Source organism: Lissotriton vulgaris, chromosome 6 (assembly GCF_964263255.1).
Source record: "Lissotriton vulgaris chromosome 6, aLisVul1.2, whole genome shotgun sequence".
NCBI classification, from domain to species: Eukaryota; Metazoa; Chordata; class Amphibia; order Caudata; family Salamandridae; genus Lissotriton; species Lissotriton vulgaris.
In genome coordinates, this window is record NC_141694.1 from 890332886 (window position 1) to 890351353 (window position 18468).

At 42.4% G+C, this 18468-nt stretch overlaps 1 protein-coding gene across 3 annotated transcripts in view; it reads left to right on the forward strand.

Moving 5' to 3' along the window:
* RASGRP3 (RAS guanyl releasing protein 3) overlaps positions 1-18468 on the forward strand; it is a 643233-nt gene that overhangs the window by 525836 nt on the left and 98929 nt on the right. For all 3 annotated transcript variants that reach the window (XM_086926878.1, XM_086926879.1, XM_086926880.1), the window contains one exon: positions 18306-18342. In XM_086926878.1, the coding sequence (XP_086783004.1) occupies positions 18306-18342 (37 nt within the window). The remainder of the gene's footprint in view (positions 1-18305; positions 18343-18468) is intronic.

Here is an 18468-nt window from a genome sequence, read left to right on the forward strand (position 1 = left end):
GGAGAATTGAAGGTTTTATGGTGTTTGGTCAAGGGAGTGCAAAGAAAAAAGGGGGGCCCAAACCACACCTGCATTCCAATGCATTTTACATAGAATTGTATATCATGTGGCGTGAAAATGTCTGAAAGGATTTACATGAAATTTAGCAGTATTAGACAATATGGTGGGCAGATGATTCTTTTGGGTACTACAGGTAAGTAGAATAAGTATTTTTAAGTTCTAAGACATTTTCAACTTAGTAATATCTGTTGTTGCAATATTTTGTGAAATGTTGTGGTATTCAATGGCAGTACCACAGTAAATAGCAATAGCAAGTCATTTAATGATTGGCTAATGACCGTCTTTGCAAAAGTTAAAGGTGGCCATGTTGTTTTTAGGCACAAGACACACAAACTGAGGTGGTGTGGTGAGCAAAAGAATGATGGATTAAACCCAGGTCCTTGTCACTGAAGATGAATGTTTGCATTGTCCAGCATTCCGTCCATCAACTGTTTCTTTTGCATATGTTGTTTTTAGGTACAGTTGCCTGTGTTCTGCGCAATGCCTTCAGATCTAGGTAAGTATTAGGTTTAGTATTTTTCCCCTACCTATTACTACTTTGTCATAATAGGTAGGGAAAAATATTTATAATTTTCCACACATTTCACAAAGAATATATGGAGTACCTCTGAACTACCTCTGGAGTACCACTGTACCAAAAGAAAAATTTGACAAATAATTAGAAATACACTGTAATACACTATACTTTACAAATATAGTGTACTAAAGTATAATTTCTATTTTTAACCTATTTAAATATGCAGAAGAAAGTCTGGGGAGTAGCATGTCGATTCCTACAAATTACAGTGTTACTTCAAAATAATTTGCTGTTCTCCCTAGACTGCTTTAAAAATCTACCAATTACTGGTACTAGTTCATGAACAACCATAAAACCTGATACTTACCTATATCTAAGACCCTAACCCAGAACGCAGTGCAACGCAGACCCCAGAAAAACTGTGATAAAAACTACATGGCTGCCCTTTACCTTTGGTAAACATTGACATTAGACATACTCCCCTCTCACCACTATGTATCACAGAATATCGCAAACCAACCACGGTATACTGCAGCACAATATACAACTAGGTTTTTAAAACTTATAAGTTCAAAAAAAGTTTAATACTACTTATACTATTTTCACATACTTCCAAAATGAACATTACCCATCATAATTTATATTACTGCCACATACCATTTACAACCATTCACACTTTGACACTATGTCTGTTTCAATTAACACACCCCAATGTACACCACTCAAGTCTATGGCACTCCACTGTACGCCACGCCACTCTACGCTACTCCACTCTACGCCACTCCACTTTACATCACTCCACTATACGCCAATATACTGTAAGCTAATCCACTGTATGTCACTCCACTGTACTCCACACCACTCCACTCTATGCCACTCTACTCTCTGCTATTATGCTGTATACCACTCTATTCTATGATACTGCAGCCTATGCCACTTCACTGTACACCCCAATACTGTATGCTATTCATCTGTATGCAACTTCACTGCACTCTACACTATCGCACTGTATACCACTCCACTGTACTCAACTACAGTATACACCACTCTACTGTACCACAATCCACTGTATAACACTGAATTCCATACCACTTCACTAAACACCACTCCACTGTACGTCCCTACACTCTACGCTCCTGCACTCTATGCTATTCCACTGTACGACACTGTACTCCACACTATTCTACTATATACCACTCCACTGTTAGTCACTAGAATGAATGCCATTAAACTCAATGTCATTCCCCTCAACACTACTCCACTGTATGGCAATCCACTGTACACCACTCCACTCTATGCTACTCCACTGTATGCCAATGCACTCAACGTTATTCCACTCTATGCTACTACACTGTATGCCACTCTACCCCACTCAAGTGTACGCTATTTCGCTGTGCATACTTCACTCTATGCCACTACATTCTACGCTATTCAAATTTACCCCACTACACTGTACCTCACTCCACTCTATGCAAGTCCACTCTACACCACTCCACTATGCCACTCTACTCTACACTTTTCCACTACACACAATTCCAGTCTATGTCACTGCACTGTATGCCATTCCAGTATACTCTATTCCATTATATGCCTCTACACTGTGTGACTCTCTAGTCTATGGCAGCCCACTGTATGTCTCCACACAATATGCCAGTCCACTGTACCATATTCTGCATTCCATCCATCATTTGTGTGTCTTTTGGTTTCTCGCCCTAAGTGCGCCCTATGCCCGGACGTGGGTCCTGGGCTCACTGTACCACTGGAATCAAGCTACCCTGGCTGATTAGTGGTGAAACCCCGAAACTGGTCCTAGGATGCTTGTTTCTGGTCCAGGGAGGACCTGGCTTGGCAGTTCAGGCTGGACTGTTCCCATGAGGCACAGGGTCAAGACTGATTTTCATATGGCCAGGTCTAAACTGGGGTGGTATGGTCAGCAAAAGAATGATGGATTTCACCCAGATCTCTTGACTGGGGGTGAATGTTTGGATTTGTCCTGCATTCCGTCCACCAATTGTGTCTATTGCTTTCTCACCCTAAGTGCACCAGGTATGCCTAGACGTGGGTCCTGGGCTCACTGTGCCACTGGAATCAAGCTATCCTGGCTGATGAGGGCTGAAAAACCGAAACCAGTCCTAGGATGCTTGTTTCCAGTCCAGGGAGGACCTGGTTTGGCAGTTCGGGCTGGACTGTTCTCATGAGGCACAGGGTCAAGACTGATTTGCATATGGCTGGGTTCAAACTGGAATAGTATGGTAAGCAAACAACAATGGATTTAGGCCCAGATCTCTGTACTGGGGCGAATGTATGATATTGTTCTGCATTCTGTCCATCAACTGTTGTTTTTGCATTTGTCACCCCGAGTGGGACGGGAATGCTCAGACATGAGTCCTGTGCTCTGCATGCCACTGGAATCAAGCTATCCTGGCTGATGAGGGTTGAAAGCCCAAAACCGGTCCTAGGATGCTTGTTTCCAGTCAGGGAGGACCTGGTTTGGCAGTTCGGGCTGGACTGTTCTCATGAGGCACAGGGTCAAGACTGATTAGCATATGGCTGGGTTCAAACTGGAATGATATGGTGAGCAAAAAAACGATGGATTTAGGCCCAGATCTCTGTCCTGGGGTGAATTTATGACATTGTTCTGCATTATGTCCATCAACGGTTGTTTTTGCACTACGGCATTAGGGGGCAATCCTTACTAGGAGCAGTGAATAATGAATGAGTAGCTCTTGCTGCTGATATATTATTCTCTTTTTTTAGTTTTATTTTTTATATTTTGGGTGTCCTAGGGCCCACCCGGAAAACCCAGATTTTTTTTGTCTTAGGGTGTGCCAAGGCTGCAGATGCCCTGCCGGCTTCCCCGCTAGCATTCAACTGCAATTCCGCAATTCTTTTCTCCTTAAGGAGAGAGGCCCGTGTGGGTCCCCTACATGAGCCTTGAGAGGCCCCGGGGACATGTTGTTTTTTAAGGGGAGGATGCAATTCCCGCTGGCCGTATTAATTTTAAAGGAGAGTGAGGCGCGCAACTCCCTCCCCAAACCTTTAAAAGCCCTGGTGAACCCATCCAGTGGGGCAATATTACCTTAAAAGGAGGGGCATGCAGCACCCCTCCCTGATCCCTTGCGGACACCAGGGACCCTATCCAACAGGGCCTTTTGTAAGGACAGGAGCTTATCGAATACCACAGTGCCCTGCTCTTCCTAAATCCCAAATTGGAGAACTCATATCCCTTTGTGCAGAGCCTGTGTGCCCACCCCAATGGTGTGGCTAGGGAAATTAGTGACCACTCCTCTGTGGTCACTTTAAGCCAGTTCAGGGGGCAGCTCTTTCTGTATAGGGATTGGAGCCTGTCTGACGAGGGAACAAAGAAGAGGCCTGCCCAATGTAATTTGACATATGTCTAGGGCACAGAAGCCTTGAAGTTAATTGGGCCCTGACCTAATGGTAATCCTGCAGGAGAAAGTAAGAGCAGTTTTCACACCAGGGCTTGAGCACTCTGAGGGATGCAGTTGGAGATTAATGCACAATAGCCTGCAGAGCATTTAGGCAGGGAAAAGAAACATTTTCCTTAATATTTATTAGAAACCTGTATTCACTAGTTAATTGGGCTTTTAATACATATTACAAGGGGTCCAAGAATTAAATTTCAAAGTGCTTCCTAGCTTATGATATCATTATTAAATGTAATAGTGCATCTCAGTGTTTCTCAGCCAGCCTTGCTGCAATGAAAATAGCGTTTACGTGTTAGTCACAGTAATGACATGTTTATTATTAACTATCTACATCTCCTACTTTTAAATATCATGCACCTTACTCTATGGGCTACAAGGCCTACTTAGGGATGACTTAGTTATATGTAAAAGGAAGGGTTATTTTGACAGATCAAATTGCAGTTTTTAAACTGCCACAGTCAGGCTACAGTGGTAAGTCTGAAGCCATGTTTACACTATACGTAGTGGATGGCACAATAAGTGCAGAAGTCCAATAGTGACATTTAACTCACAGGCCCTGGGTACACTTTCTACCCTAATCTAGGGACTTATAAGTTAAATATATTTAGTGGTCTTGCACATGCACTGGGGCCTGGTTAGCAGAATCCCAGTGCACCGTCAAAAAAGCACATTAGCCCACAGAAAAATGGGAGTGACCACACAAAAAGAGGCGCTTTCCTACAGAAATCAACACTTATCCAGTCTATTCTCTCAAAATTAGTACAATATAAAATCAATCACAAAAACAGAAAATATACAAAAGGCCGAATCTAAAACCCCTTTAAACAGCTTGATTGTAATAGCTGTGTTATTTTGGAGTTATTTAAAGATTTTTTTTTAGGTGTGGCGTCTGCGGTATTTTTTGTATTTTCAGGTGATGCTGTGCTGATTTTGAGACAATAAACTAAGTGTTGGGAAAGGGTGTACATCCAACAACTGTTCTGCTGCAGTTTTCTAACGTGTTATCCTGGAATACCGACTTTTCAGTATAAATAAGGAATTTCTTAAGTTGCATGCACATTTTGATGTACGATCCTACCTTGTTAATTACAGTATTATTGTTTTGAAGCTCCACCATCTACAATATCTTATTATTTGTGCCTTCAATGATGCATTGCGCATTGGAGTTGGTGATATTGTTGGGCGCATTTGCATGGTGTATTTTGGGAAAATGAATGAACAGGCAAAGTTTGTAAGGTTTCCATAGCAATACAAGAAATAACAAAGGAGGCAAATCAGTATGGAATGAATATTCTCCAGTTGGCAGCAATCCAGCTGGTCTTACAACAAGTCAATAGCTAGCTAACAATCATCCACATATGTGAACTAGGCAGGCGTGTGTACGCTACCATGTATGCAAGAATGTGTTGTTATGTGAGAGAGAGAGAGAGAGAGAGAGAGAGAGAGAAACTTGTTTATTTAGACCATAGTCTTTTAAACAAAACAAAACAAAACACAATCAGAGTCCAAAAAGTACGAACAGACAACATTTCTACTACATAATAAATAATTAAAATTCAATACAGGTTAAAAAAGAAGGTTAAAAGAGGGTGACTCCCTCAAACACACAATTCATTAAACTCAAATTTTATGGAAGTTCTCACACATCTAGAGGAATAAAAAGACAGATTTAAATTTTATGAAAAGGCTTCAAAGGACTTAAAATCAGTGTCCCTCCTTCGCTAGCTCCCTTCCAAAATCTTTTATGGCCTTCAGGAATTTACCCAATCCAATTGCAATTTCTAACGAATGCATATCTGTAAGTAAGCATTTCGCCTGGGCACGTGAAATTATCTTATGTGATAGGAATATAGGACGTGAAAACAGTTTCCTTAAATCATGTACTAATGTGCAATCAAGCAATATGTGCAACATATTGTTTCTTAGGCCACGCCCACAGTTACAGTTACCTTCTGGGCCAATCAGTACGGACTTTAATTTCCCATCTATCTTCCAGGGGTTAATCCCCACCCGGAACCTTAGTATTTCATATCTTAACCCTTGATTAGGCAATATATCCAGATACGGGAACCAACCTTCATTTACCCAGGAATTCTTTGACCGCTGGACCGATTTTTTCTCCAGCATGTAATCTAGGTCCTGTGCCCTTGAGAATGACTGGCCCTTTTCCCTAAGTGTTGTCTTTGTAAAGTCGCCTATCTGGGCGTTCTGGGTAAATCTCACATTAAGGTGCCCAGATACTTTCTAGAGTGTTTTTCTCACATCCTTTGCCCAGCCGAGATTACTTATTTGGATTTCCTCTCCACACCTTTGTGAGACCTTAGGTGTCAATCCTGGGTCTTGGCGCTTCCAAAATCTTACCAGGGCCATTTGGGATTGTACACTCCAAGAAGTTAACCCTAGTTCCATTCTAATTGCTTGAACCATTGTACAATTAGGTAAAGACAATAACATTTTTAAAATTTTTCCCTCTTCCTGATCCCAGTCATGCTTACCGCTCAAGTATAACACTTCTGACCCATACAATACTTGGGGGGGGGGATTATTGCTTCAAATGCCTTTATCATTGGTTTGTGTGTCATGTCTCCATATTCTTTATTAAACTTTTTTAGCCCACATGTGGATGAAAAAGCTTTTGCTTTTTGAGCCTCCAGATGGGTACGCCATTTTAGCGCACTATCAAACCAGAGGCCTAAGTATCTATATTCCTTAACTGCCTCTAGTTTGTCCTCACCCAAAAACCAATTGAAATTCTTCTTACTCTTTCCAAAGCATAAAACCTTAGTTTTTTCAGTATTTACAGTCAGTATTTTCCTATCACAATAGTGTTTAAAAGCAGTTAATTTCCTTTGGAGTCCTATTTCATTTTGGTCCAGGATCACTAGGTCGTCAGCATATAAAAGGCAAGGCACTTTATGCCCATTCATTCTTAGACTTGCGCTTCTTTCCACTTCAAGTGCCGCGGGTATCTGCCAAAAAGATTGAAAATAACAGGGGTGCCAAGACGCACCCCTGTCTAAGACCATTCCCTACTAATATCTTATGAGTTAGAGCCCCATGCGTATCTCTAATGACCTGGGCCCAATTCCCACTATGAAGCTCTTTTAGGATCATCAACAAGCCATTCGGTAATCCATATTTTAACATATCTTCCCAAAGTTTATTACGATCCACAGAATCGAACACTGCCCGAAAATCAACAAAACAACAAAGTAGCTTCCCATTTTGTTATATTGATTTCCGAGCCAGGGCCCATAGGGCGAAGCAATGATCTATTGTGGAGTGGCCTTCTTTGAAGCCACCTTGTTCCACTGGGATAATTGCTCTCTCTTCTGCCCAAATCTTTAACCTACCTAGTATTATCTTGGCAAATTTTTTTTCTCCAATATCAAGTAGATTAATTAATCTATAAATCCTTGGTGCGTTGACGTCCCCTTTTTTATGGATAGGTCTGATTATCGCACCCTTCCAATTACTAGGTATTGTCCCTAGTTCTAGGATTACTGCAAACATGTTGGAGAAAAATTAAGCCACCAAGGTGTACATGACTTAATTATCTGGGCTGGCAGGTTATCTGGGCCAGCAGCTCTTGTTAGGTTAAGGGTCTTTATCGTATTGAATACATTTTCTACTGAGAAGTCTGGTTTTCGATCATCTACTAGACCTCTCCAGTCCCCCTGCGCTTCCTCTTCAATTTCTCTCCCCGCTGGGTATAGTTCTTTCAGGTAAACCTCCCAAGCACCCTCTTCTACCACACAGATCATTGAAGCGGCTGAGGCCTCTGATACTGATCGGACTAGATTCCAGAACAGCTGTATGTTCTTGGATTCTATTGCCTCCAGCAATTTCCCCCAACAAATATCCTTTTGGGCTCTTCTTGTGCTATTAAAGAAGCATAATATAGTCTTTCCTTAATTTGGCGAGGTTTTCTGCTCTAGCCTTATCAAATTTTTCATGCAGACTGCGCTGTTCTCTCCTTAGTTCTCTTTTCTTATTCAGACAGTCTGTATTAAACCAGTTACCTTTCTTGACCTGTGTGTTTTGGTTACTCTTGCTGGCCTTTGCGTCCGTTCTGAGTTCAACCTTGATGCTTTGTACCGCTTGGTTTATCTTATCAATATACCAGGCCAGATCTAAACCAGCTGCACATCCTAAAGGTATGCTTTGTTGGAGCCTGGTTAACTTTTCTATATATTCTTCGGGTAGCCGTGTTGAAATTCGCCTAGGATAATCCATCTGTTGTATAATTACTTTCTCGGCGACAATTTCGTGGAAATGTACCAACTCCAATTCTAAAATATTGTGGTCACTATCTTCTATATGGTTGACCTTGAAGGCCTTTATTAAATTGAAATTCCATTCTGGAATAAAAACATAATCTATTGGTCAATTTTGTGACCCTTGTTTAAAAGTTTTCTTTGCCGGGCGGTCTTGTGGAAACCTGCCATTCAAACAGAAAAAAACTCTTGGTCGCTAAATAGTTTCCCAAACTTACATCATGCAGAGAGCATGAGCTTTCAGGAAACTTTGCTTGGATTATATCGTTGGATTCCAAAATTTCCAGATACATGAGATCATACCACTTAGGGTTGAGTTTATGATTAAAATCTCCTATCAACAAAATCAAATCTGAATCGTACTTTTCACACAAAAGATCTACATCATTCTTAAAATTTCCCATTTCAGCTCCATATTCCTCCTGGGCACCCCATTGCATGTACACATTTAAAAGCAACACATTTTCTTTCTTATTACCAACAGCAATTAGGGTTATTCTACTACAGAGCAGCCATTTACATGTTACAGTGAACTGGGATACATTTTTCACCGATTTTGTAGATAATAACGTCAATAAACCCCCTGCCGGGCGTCCTGATCTAGATTTTACTGCCGGTCGGTAGGCTTGACGGAACCCTTCCACTATAGGGGGCTCGCCACATAGCCAGGTCTCCTGGATACAAAGGATCACATTATTTTCTGCAAGTTCTTTTAACCGTTCAAGTTTTATTTGATTTCCCAACCCATTTATATTCCAGGAGACTACTTTTAGGCCATATGGCTGCCCTGATACCTATTCCACATCGCTAAGGGGCCCATACCTATTTGATACCTCTAAGTACTACTTGGAAGGTCCTGGGGGGCCAGTACTAAGGCTCCAATTGTTCCAAGAGTCCTCAGGAGCAGAGTTATTTATTATAATATTAAGGTTTCCTGAGCCTAGCCCTACACCACTTTCTAACAATCTTACTTGCCTTTTTCCTAGCCCTGCATGGTGCTTTAGGAAAGCTTTGCCTTGCAGTACCCTTTCTTCTGCCCCTACTTCTTCGATAGGTACTAACCGAATCCCTGCTTTCAGTATCTCACTTTATGCTCTCTCAATGCCGATTTTTACCAGGACAGAATAAACTTGAACCTTGGTAAACTCTTTTCCATCGGAGGTTGCTTGAAAGGCCACCTGGCGGAGATCTTTTGTGCCGATCCCTTTCAAGTTAGGGCAGTGGGCGAATGAATTAAGAAGAAGGGATCTATTTAAATACGAGCTCTTCTTCATTTTTTCCCGCCCCTTCCCATTTTTACTTGCTCAAAATACAGCCATTGGTTTCCTTTAAGCTCCATTCCTTTTAATTTTGGCTCCCTATGTAGTTGTTGTATATTAGTTCTAACTTCAGTAGCTTTCTCGTTGTATTAGTTCCACTTATTATTTTGTTCTCTCTTGCCCGTACCTTTTATCACTTGCTTCCTTGCCGGATTCTCTGTACTTCCTATTCTTGCTCTACTCACTTTCTCTCTCTTATTTTTTTGGGACTTTAATTTTAACACATATTCCGTTAGACTTATTGATTCCTCCAACTCTCTCGCTTTTCCCACTACTCTGCTTTTGCCCTTTCTTTGCACTCTTTTCCTAATGGGTCTCCCCTGTCTTAATAGAGTATGTCTCTTATACTCGCCCCTTCTTTTTACAAGCATAGGCCATTTTGAAATGTAAACTTCATGGTTTACAACGGGGGGTTCTATATTCCCAACCTCCTCCCCCCCACAGTAGGTGTTACATGCTCGATGTCAGGAACTGATCTTATCATTGAGGGCATTTGGCCCCTGATTCCTTGTAATTCATGCTGAATTTTTGAGAGGTGTGAATTCTGTGTTTTTAAGATGTCATGATTTAACATTGTCACTTCCAAGATTCCCTGGAGTGTTTTTTGCAACATTAATATCAAATCCAACATAGAGGAGCCCGAGTTTGTTGAAGTTTCTGGATTAAGCTGTAGAGATTGATTACAGTCTTTGGTACCCTTGGACCCTGTAGTGTGCTCATCGTACACCTCAAGTCCCTTCGAGATTCCCTTCTGGACAGAACAGTCATCCTCTTCATGTCCTTGATTTTCATTATTTGTTCCCTTTGAATCAAGGAGTATAGATAATTTTGGGGACGAGGATAGTCGGGGTGACATTATAGGTCCATTATGAGCAATTAAAGACTGTTAGGATTGGTTAATTAAGTTTTCAGAGTCCACCATTTGTTCATCAAATATAACAGAAGTGCCTTCCTTCCAGGATTCCTCCCCAGCTGTTTCCTGATCCATCGCAAGGGGCTTAACTGGTGAGAAAACCCTTTTAAAGTGTTTTCCCACAAAGTCTTTCAGGGAGTTTGAATCTATACCCCCCTTACGTCCCACTTGCGAGGATTCCTTGAGTGATTTCTCTTTTTTCTTTAGAGTGCGTTTGGACCTTTGTTTTGGCCCCAGGTCGTCAGGGCTTCCCCCAAAGTGTTTGGATCCATTGTGGGGGTTTTAGAAGACTTTGCAGTCCCAACGCACTTTTGTTCTTCCTCGGTGCCATCAAAGGAGCTTTTTAGATAAATATTGTGTCTGCCCTTAATCCCCAGCTGACTCCGCCCCTTAATCCTAGATACTGTCCTCAGGACTGGGGTGGTCGGTTTTTAGGATAAATAAAGGTAGTAAAAGAAAGGGGAGGGTGTAAGAAAACACCCTTCACCCCACTTACCTCTGTTGTGCTTTTTAGGTCTCGCCTTTTCCATTCCGAAGGAATGGAAAATGGAGAGAATTCAAGTGCTCAAAATACTCGTCAAACCAAGGGTTTTTTGGTGCGGTTTTCTTCGAGTTCACGTGGCCACAGGCACGCGCTTTTGGGCCATAAACTTTCACGGCCATCTGTTCCCCAGCTCCAGCACCTCCCCTCTCTCTCCCCGCACACAGCCTTACTTGGATTTCTCCTCCCCCTCCCCAGCCAGCTTCCCCCAGCCCGTGTTCCCTCCCACCTTTCCTCCTCTCTGTCCCTTCTTTTTTTTTTCTGCTTTAAACCATTATGAAAACATCCCCAGAAGATCTAGGAAATGCAGCGGTACAGTACTATTACCTACCATCCTGGGTATTCCACACATATTCCTGTAATTTTGTGAAATATCTACCGCAGTTTTTTGCTGCTGAAGAAACCTGGCCCTTTTAGCAGCAGAAACGCTCACTTTTAGACATGTTTACATGCCCAGTGCATAACCAGGCCTTTTTCTCCTTCAAAGTTACTTTTGTCATTCTTACTAAGTTGTTGTGACATCTTTCTTCAGACACAGGCTCATTGGCTATCCTTCCGCTTAAATAATGTTTGTTTCTTCATTGAATGTATCATCTTATTAAGTGGCGTCTTACTTTTTCGGTCCCCCCTCCATACTCAACCCTCTTCCTTTTTTGTACTTTTTTTTCTTTTTAATGTGACCTAATTAACGTTCCCTCTTGTATTCACGTGACGCCAACGAGATTAGAACATATTGTGAAAAGCGCGACCTGTTTGCGCGGCAGGGTTATGCTAACAAGATCACCTGTTAACAAGGTCACCCTCAAGTTTCGATAGGCGATCTGAGCGCTGAGAAGGCTGGCTCCTCGCGCTCAGACGACCATTGTCCACAACAGCGGGGGCCCCTGGCAGCTCTCGGTCGGGCTGCGCATGCGCAAGGTCACAAAAGCAGTTCTGTCCGTGCCGCTCAAAGCATGGCAGTCTGGACGTGTCTCTCTGAGTACATTCATACTTATTCCAGTCTTTAAGCCCCTGAACCAAGGGTCTTTTCATTAAACTTACCAATCAAGGATTCTGCCTCAGCGAAAGAGCGTGACATCTTTCTTCAGACACAGGCTCATTGGCTATCCTTCCGCTTAAATAATGTTTGTTTCTTCATTGAATGTATCATCTTATCAAGTGGCGTCTTACTTTTTCCGTCCCCCCTCCAAACTACACACACAACCACACACAACTACACACACAACTACACACACGCAACCCCACACACACAACCCCACACACAACCCCACCACCATACACGCATACAACCCTTCACACATACAACCACTCACACATACAACCACTCACACATACAACCACTCACACATACAACCACTCACACATACAACCACTCAAACAACTACACACACAACCACACACAACCGCACACACACAAACAAACACATCTGTTGCCCTCACTCTATCTATTCCCCTCACTCTATCTATCTATTGCCCTAACTCTATCTCTCTATTGACCTCACTCTCTATCAATCTATCTATCTATCGCCCTCACTCTATCTATCGCCCTCACTCTATCTATCGCCCTCACTGTCTATCTATCTATCGCCCTCACTCTGTCTATCTATCTATCGCCGTCACTCCGTCTATCTATCGCCCTCTATCTATCTATCGCTCCACCACAGCATCACTCAGGGGCACCACAGCATCACTCAGCACCACCACAGCATCACTCAGCACTACCACAGCATCACTGGTTCAAATATGTTCTCTCAATGTTTGAAGCTTTATTGCAAATATCACAAAAAATGTTAATATTTCACTTCTGTTCTTGGATTTTAGTCACTGAACATAATCTTCACAACAGTTATTTACAAAAGTTTAAGCTATTGCCATTAAAAATTACAATCACTTTTATTTAAGTATTAATTATTTAAAAAAATTAAAAGCCAATGTTAATTGTAATATCAATACATCTAAGTAAAGGCAATACAAAACATGTGACATTACAAATACTAAAAGTGTCACATATGCTAAAGTTAAAAGTATTGGCATTGTAAATCACAAAACATAAATATAAAATGTCATTTACAAAACCAATAGCTCCAACTTTCCTACTGCGAGACCTATTGGCAATGCCAGTGCTTGTTATAGCTACGCCTGCACCGTACCCGTGCCCATGCCCTTCACAGCATTGCCTCTCCTTACTTCTTCAGGAGCCTGGGGCCCCTGGCGCCTTATTCCTGCGCCTTCTTCCGATTTTGCCCGGCGTCTCCCTCCACTTTCTGCAGGTATTCAGGGCTCTCTCTGTGAAGGCTGGAATATACGCGTTTCGCACGTCTTTTCCCCTCTCTGCTGTTTCCTTTCCCTCACTGGGGTTATCGCAGGTCGGGGGGCCGGGTGGCGGCTATGGCGTCCGATTTGGTCTCTGCAGCTTCCTTTCCCTCCATGGGGTTATCGCAGGTCGGGGGGGGCCGGGTAGCAGCTATGGCGTCCGTTTGATCCGTGCCCCGAGCCTAGTTTCCACGTCTCTTGCTCGGGGTTTCTTGCAGCTTCCTCCCATGCTTCCTCTCGCGTCGCAGCTTCTTCGCTCGTCACGTGATGAGGGTCACGGGCGGTACGCAGCACAACAGAGGAAGTTTAATTGGAAATTGGTCTATGCTGTTATGTATTTAGCCAGCAAAACATTACAGAAAGAGTAGCAGCTTGAGATCACATTTTACTGAGAGAGGAGAAAATGCAGGAAGTGATGTGGTTCAGGACAGCTTTTTGTAATGAGCACTTAACAATGGAAAAAGAGGAGAGGAACGACACAAACGTGCTAGCTGCTACACAGGTCTATGGGCCAATACCAACTTATTAAAGACATCTTCAATAGTAAACTTAGATTGAACAGTAGCATCACATTGCATTTGGGGTAGTAGAAATTGTAATTATTGAACGACTGTCCAGTAAGCATTAATAGAAACACAATCAGGGTCTCAGTCTCATAAAGGCTTTTTCTTTCCAAAGGCAGTCTGATTTAGGAGGTGGAGACTAAGAAGACTCTCCTGGCTCTACAACCAGGCAAAAAAAGGGCAGACTTAATGGATCTCACAATTTCTTTTGCGCTCTGATTGTAGATAGTAAACAGGACTGAAATAAACTTGTCTCAATTTTTGGGTTCTACTTCTCTTGCCATATGTGGCAGTCCAAATCCCTGCAGGGTCGCATTTTTTTCTGGAGAATAGAAAGGCCTAGACTTAGTGTGCACCAAGCCCTTAAGCATATTGGAGAAATATTAGTGTGCTGCAGTTAACCAATTGAGTGTGTTGATTGGGACAGTAGGGGACATGCTGTTGTATGTGTCTCGTTATCCTTCCATTGAGAAGAAGATGCGCGCATCGTAGAATGCTCCTCATGATATGACTGTGTGAATGGTGCTGCTGTGGATTGTGGTGTGCAGTCACGGCTGGCATGACTCACGGGTGGGAGGACGGGGGCTCACGCTGGGAGGGGCGGTTCATTTAATTTTTTTTAAATTCAACATACAATCTCCTCCGGGTCTGCATCGCCTCTACTCTCTCAGGCAGCCTCCCTCCCCTCCCCTCCCCATAGCGAATAATTGGCTATAATGGCAGTGTTGTTATTGGCCAGGACGCCAACCCCACTGGCGTCTATGGGGAGGCCACTTTTTTCTATGTAGGCTACATACAGCCTACATAGAGAAAATGCAGAGTGTGTATGACTAGTTTGAGCGACCCTGGGGCCGACCAAACAGTCAGCGCACTAGAGTGGGCAAGACACTCCTCCCCTGGACTCCTACAGGAACGCCCACCCACCCTTCTGCTTTTTCACAGTGCGAGAAAAAGAAACATAAAATGGTATTCAAAACACCATTTTATGTGACTGCTTCTCGTAATGCGAGAAAGCAGTGGGACGACGCTCCTCTGCCCACGTGGAGGATCCGCCTTGGTGTTGTGTGAGTTCAGTGTGGCGTTGATGCAAGGTGGCTGAAGCTAGGAGTGAATAGAAGCCAGCACCCTTTGGGGTGTGTGATGGGTACTCAATTTACATGTAAGGATTTATTTATAGTTATACTGCCTAGTTTCTGGCAGGAGGCTAGTGTTTGTGCGGTCTAGAAGCAATCAACAAACATTTATTTTGACGATTGCCACTTTTTTCATTGCTGTAATTATCTTTATTCAGACCCTTTCATGGTTATTATGCAGCGTGAATGTAGGTCGATAAAATACAAAATATTGGTAATGAATAATTAAAAATATGAATAAAATAAGAGAGGTCAAGAACATTGGGGCATATTATCAACAAATAGCGATATTTATTGCTAAGTAGGATTAGCGGCAATTTTTTTATCGCCGCCCATCAAGGGATTTTAACGCTGAGATAACGTGCTATTAGCAACGTTTATCTCAAAAGCGATAAAATTCCCGGCGATAGCGGCAAAATCCATGAATATCGCTGAGAATACAGCGATATTCACGCATTATCGCTAACAGGGTCTTAGCCATTATATCCACCTACGATTGGATATAATGGCTAAGACCTGGTCTGAGCAGGTGTTAGTTTTTGGAGATATTCGCGCTTAGCGCGAATATTTCCATTGCTACGCCTGTGTTCCTAATAGGCGATAGCGACGTTAGCGACTGCTTTCAGTCGCTAACAGGTAGGGTACGTCCACTTTGCATGTCATTAGCGATAAATATCGCTGACATGCAAAGCGGGCCCCAAACCGCTAGCTATTGCCTACAAGCTGTCGCTAACTGCTGTTAGCGACAGCTTGCTAATAGGGCGATAGTATTATCGCCGCTTAGCGGCTAAAGTGAAGAAAATTGCCTATCACCCCCCTTGATAATATGCCCCCTTGTTTTTAGGCATATTGAGTAAGAAGAAAATCCGTACAATGGGAATATACACTTGACGCAGAAATAGTTGATTTAAGACCTAAGCTTTCTTCCAAAGCCGTGTCTACCGATGACAGACAACTAAAGAAACATATAAAGTAAGATAGGATGACTTCATAGCACTTTTATTGTACATATTTTTCCTTTCACTTTGTGTTTTTATCTAAAACACTTTCATGTGCTCTTTCCCAAAGTCGTGCACCGAACGTAGCACTTCTATTAACAACAGCAAATCTATTTCGGTTTTAGAAATGTGTTTCAAGTAATAATATACCCAAGAGTGTTCTTTGAAGGATTTTGACACTCTGGCAAGTTGCTAAAAGCTCGCTGACAACCCGGGTATAACTATGCGAAGTATTTGCGATGTGTCTGCACAGCTGGCAGTCACACTGGTTGAAGGAAGGGAGCCAAGAGTCTTGTTTTTTGGATGTAAGTCACTTTCTTACAGTCCAGGCTCTGTCAATTGGACTCCGCTGTACCCCTATAAGCCTTCTGTTTACCTGATCCTAAATCATGAATCGGTATGTTTTCTCTTGTTTCACTGTCTCAAGTCGCTAAAGAAGCAAGAATATTTTATCTGGTCCATTTAGCAGCACTGCCAGTGAACAACACTTTGTGTGACTTATGTCCAATGAGTACTGCTACTCTCTCACTGATCATATTTACAAACACATCTGAAGTAAATTCACATGGATGGTGCCTGTTACCCAAGTCCACATTGGCAAACAAGTACAGCGAAATAATGATCCTGCTCTGCTTAACATGCGGCAGAAACAGTCATTAAACCAAACTTCCCTTTTAGGATCTACCCAGGGTTTGATCATCTTCACTTCTGTATATCAACAATAATTTATTTTCCTCTATTGTATCATATTGTATCTTGATATTAACACATTTTAAAATAGAATTAATTACTTATATTATTGATCATCTTCATCAAAGAATGTGGAATACTTTTATTTTTACGGTATAATTGATTTATATATGTTATGTCTCACAAGGTATTGGGGTGGGAAGAATAACTTCACTTTGTCCTACTTTGTGAAGTTCATTTTCATAACTTTGCAAAGTCCACAAAGTTCATTCCAGACATAGCACCTTGTATTGAAAAGATAGGGGCATATTATCAAGGGGGTTTATCTCCGCTTTTTTGGCTTTAAAAGCCAAGAAAGCGGAGATAAAATTATCTCTCTATTACCGAGCTGTCGCTAATACCAGTTAACGACAGCTAGTAGGAGATAGCATGTCAGTGATATTTATCACTAATGACATGCAAAGTGGGCGTGCCAAGATGTTAGCGACTGGAAACAGTTGCTAACATCGCTATCTCCTATTACCAACTTTTAGAGATATTCGCGCTAAGCGTGAATATCTCCAAAAGCTAACACCTGCCCTGAGCAGTTCTTAGCCATGTTATCCAATGGGAGGTGGATAACATGGCTAAGAGCATTAGCTCGGTAATGCATGAATATCGCGGACTTTTCAGTGATATTCATGCATTGCGGCCGATTTTTATCGCATTTGCGATAAACCTTGGTAATACCAAGGTTTATCTGCGATAAAAATCGCCGCAGCTCAGCGGTAAATTTTTGTCTCTAACCAAGCAATAGCGATAATTATCGCTATTGCTTGGTAATATGCCCCATAGGGCCATATTATCATGAAAGGGCGATACATTATGGCCCTTTTATCGGCAGGAAACTGCCGCTAAAGGGGCGATAATGGGCTTGATAATATGCCCTTGTGAATTCCCATAGAAGCCCAGGTTAACACCAGAACCTGGGCTTCTATGGTAATTCACAAGAGCATATTATCAAGCCCATTATTGCCCCTTTAGTGGCAGTTTCCTGCCGATAAAAGCGGCGATAATGTATCGCCATTTCTTGATAAAATGGCCTATAGTCTTCCAGTAGAAAGCTTATGTTAGATAGCGAGGTGGTGCGTCATGCAAGGCAGCCTTGTAGAGCGCAACAGATGACAGTAGCAGGCAAATCTTATTAAATGTGGTTCTTCAGTGTGCTTTCCTGTTATGCAATGCAGCTCAGCGAATTTAGAAGCTGTGCTGTTTTGTGTTGAAGAGTAGTACATCTGCCCCTCATTGTTGACCCCACTTGAGGTACCATGTAAATCTTTGCTTTTGCATTCCACGACATGCTGATATTTTTGTTGTATGGCAACACGTGGCTGCATTACAGCTGGGTTTATCGTGGCTGCGTGGTTCCCTTGCACAGGAAGGGTGTTGAGCTGTTGTATCCTGTTTGTACTTGTGACCCTATTGCTACTTCCTGTCTAACGACCCTGGTTTTCCTTCGGCTCCCCCTGACATTCTTTTGTCTTTCCCTGCAGCTCTGGGGCATAATCAAACAAGGATACAAGTGCAAAGGTAAATAACAATCACAGCTTGTTTCTAAAGCCTAAGCTCGGCTCTGTTTTATAAAACACTGATGTCATCAAAGACAAATGCGTCAGCCCTAATTTGGGATCATTCAGGCAGAAGCGGGAATGAGTA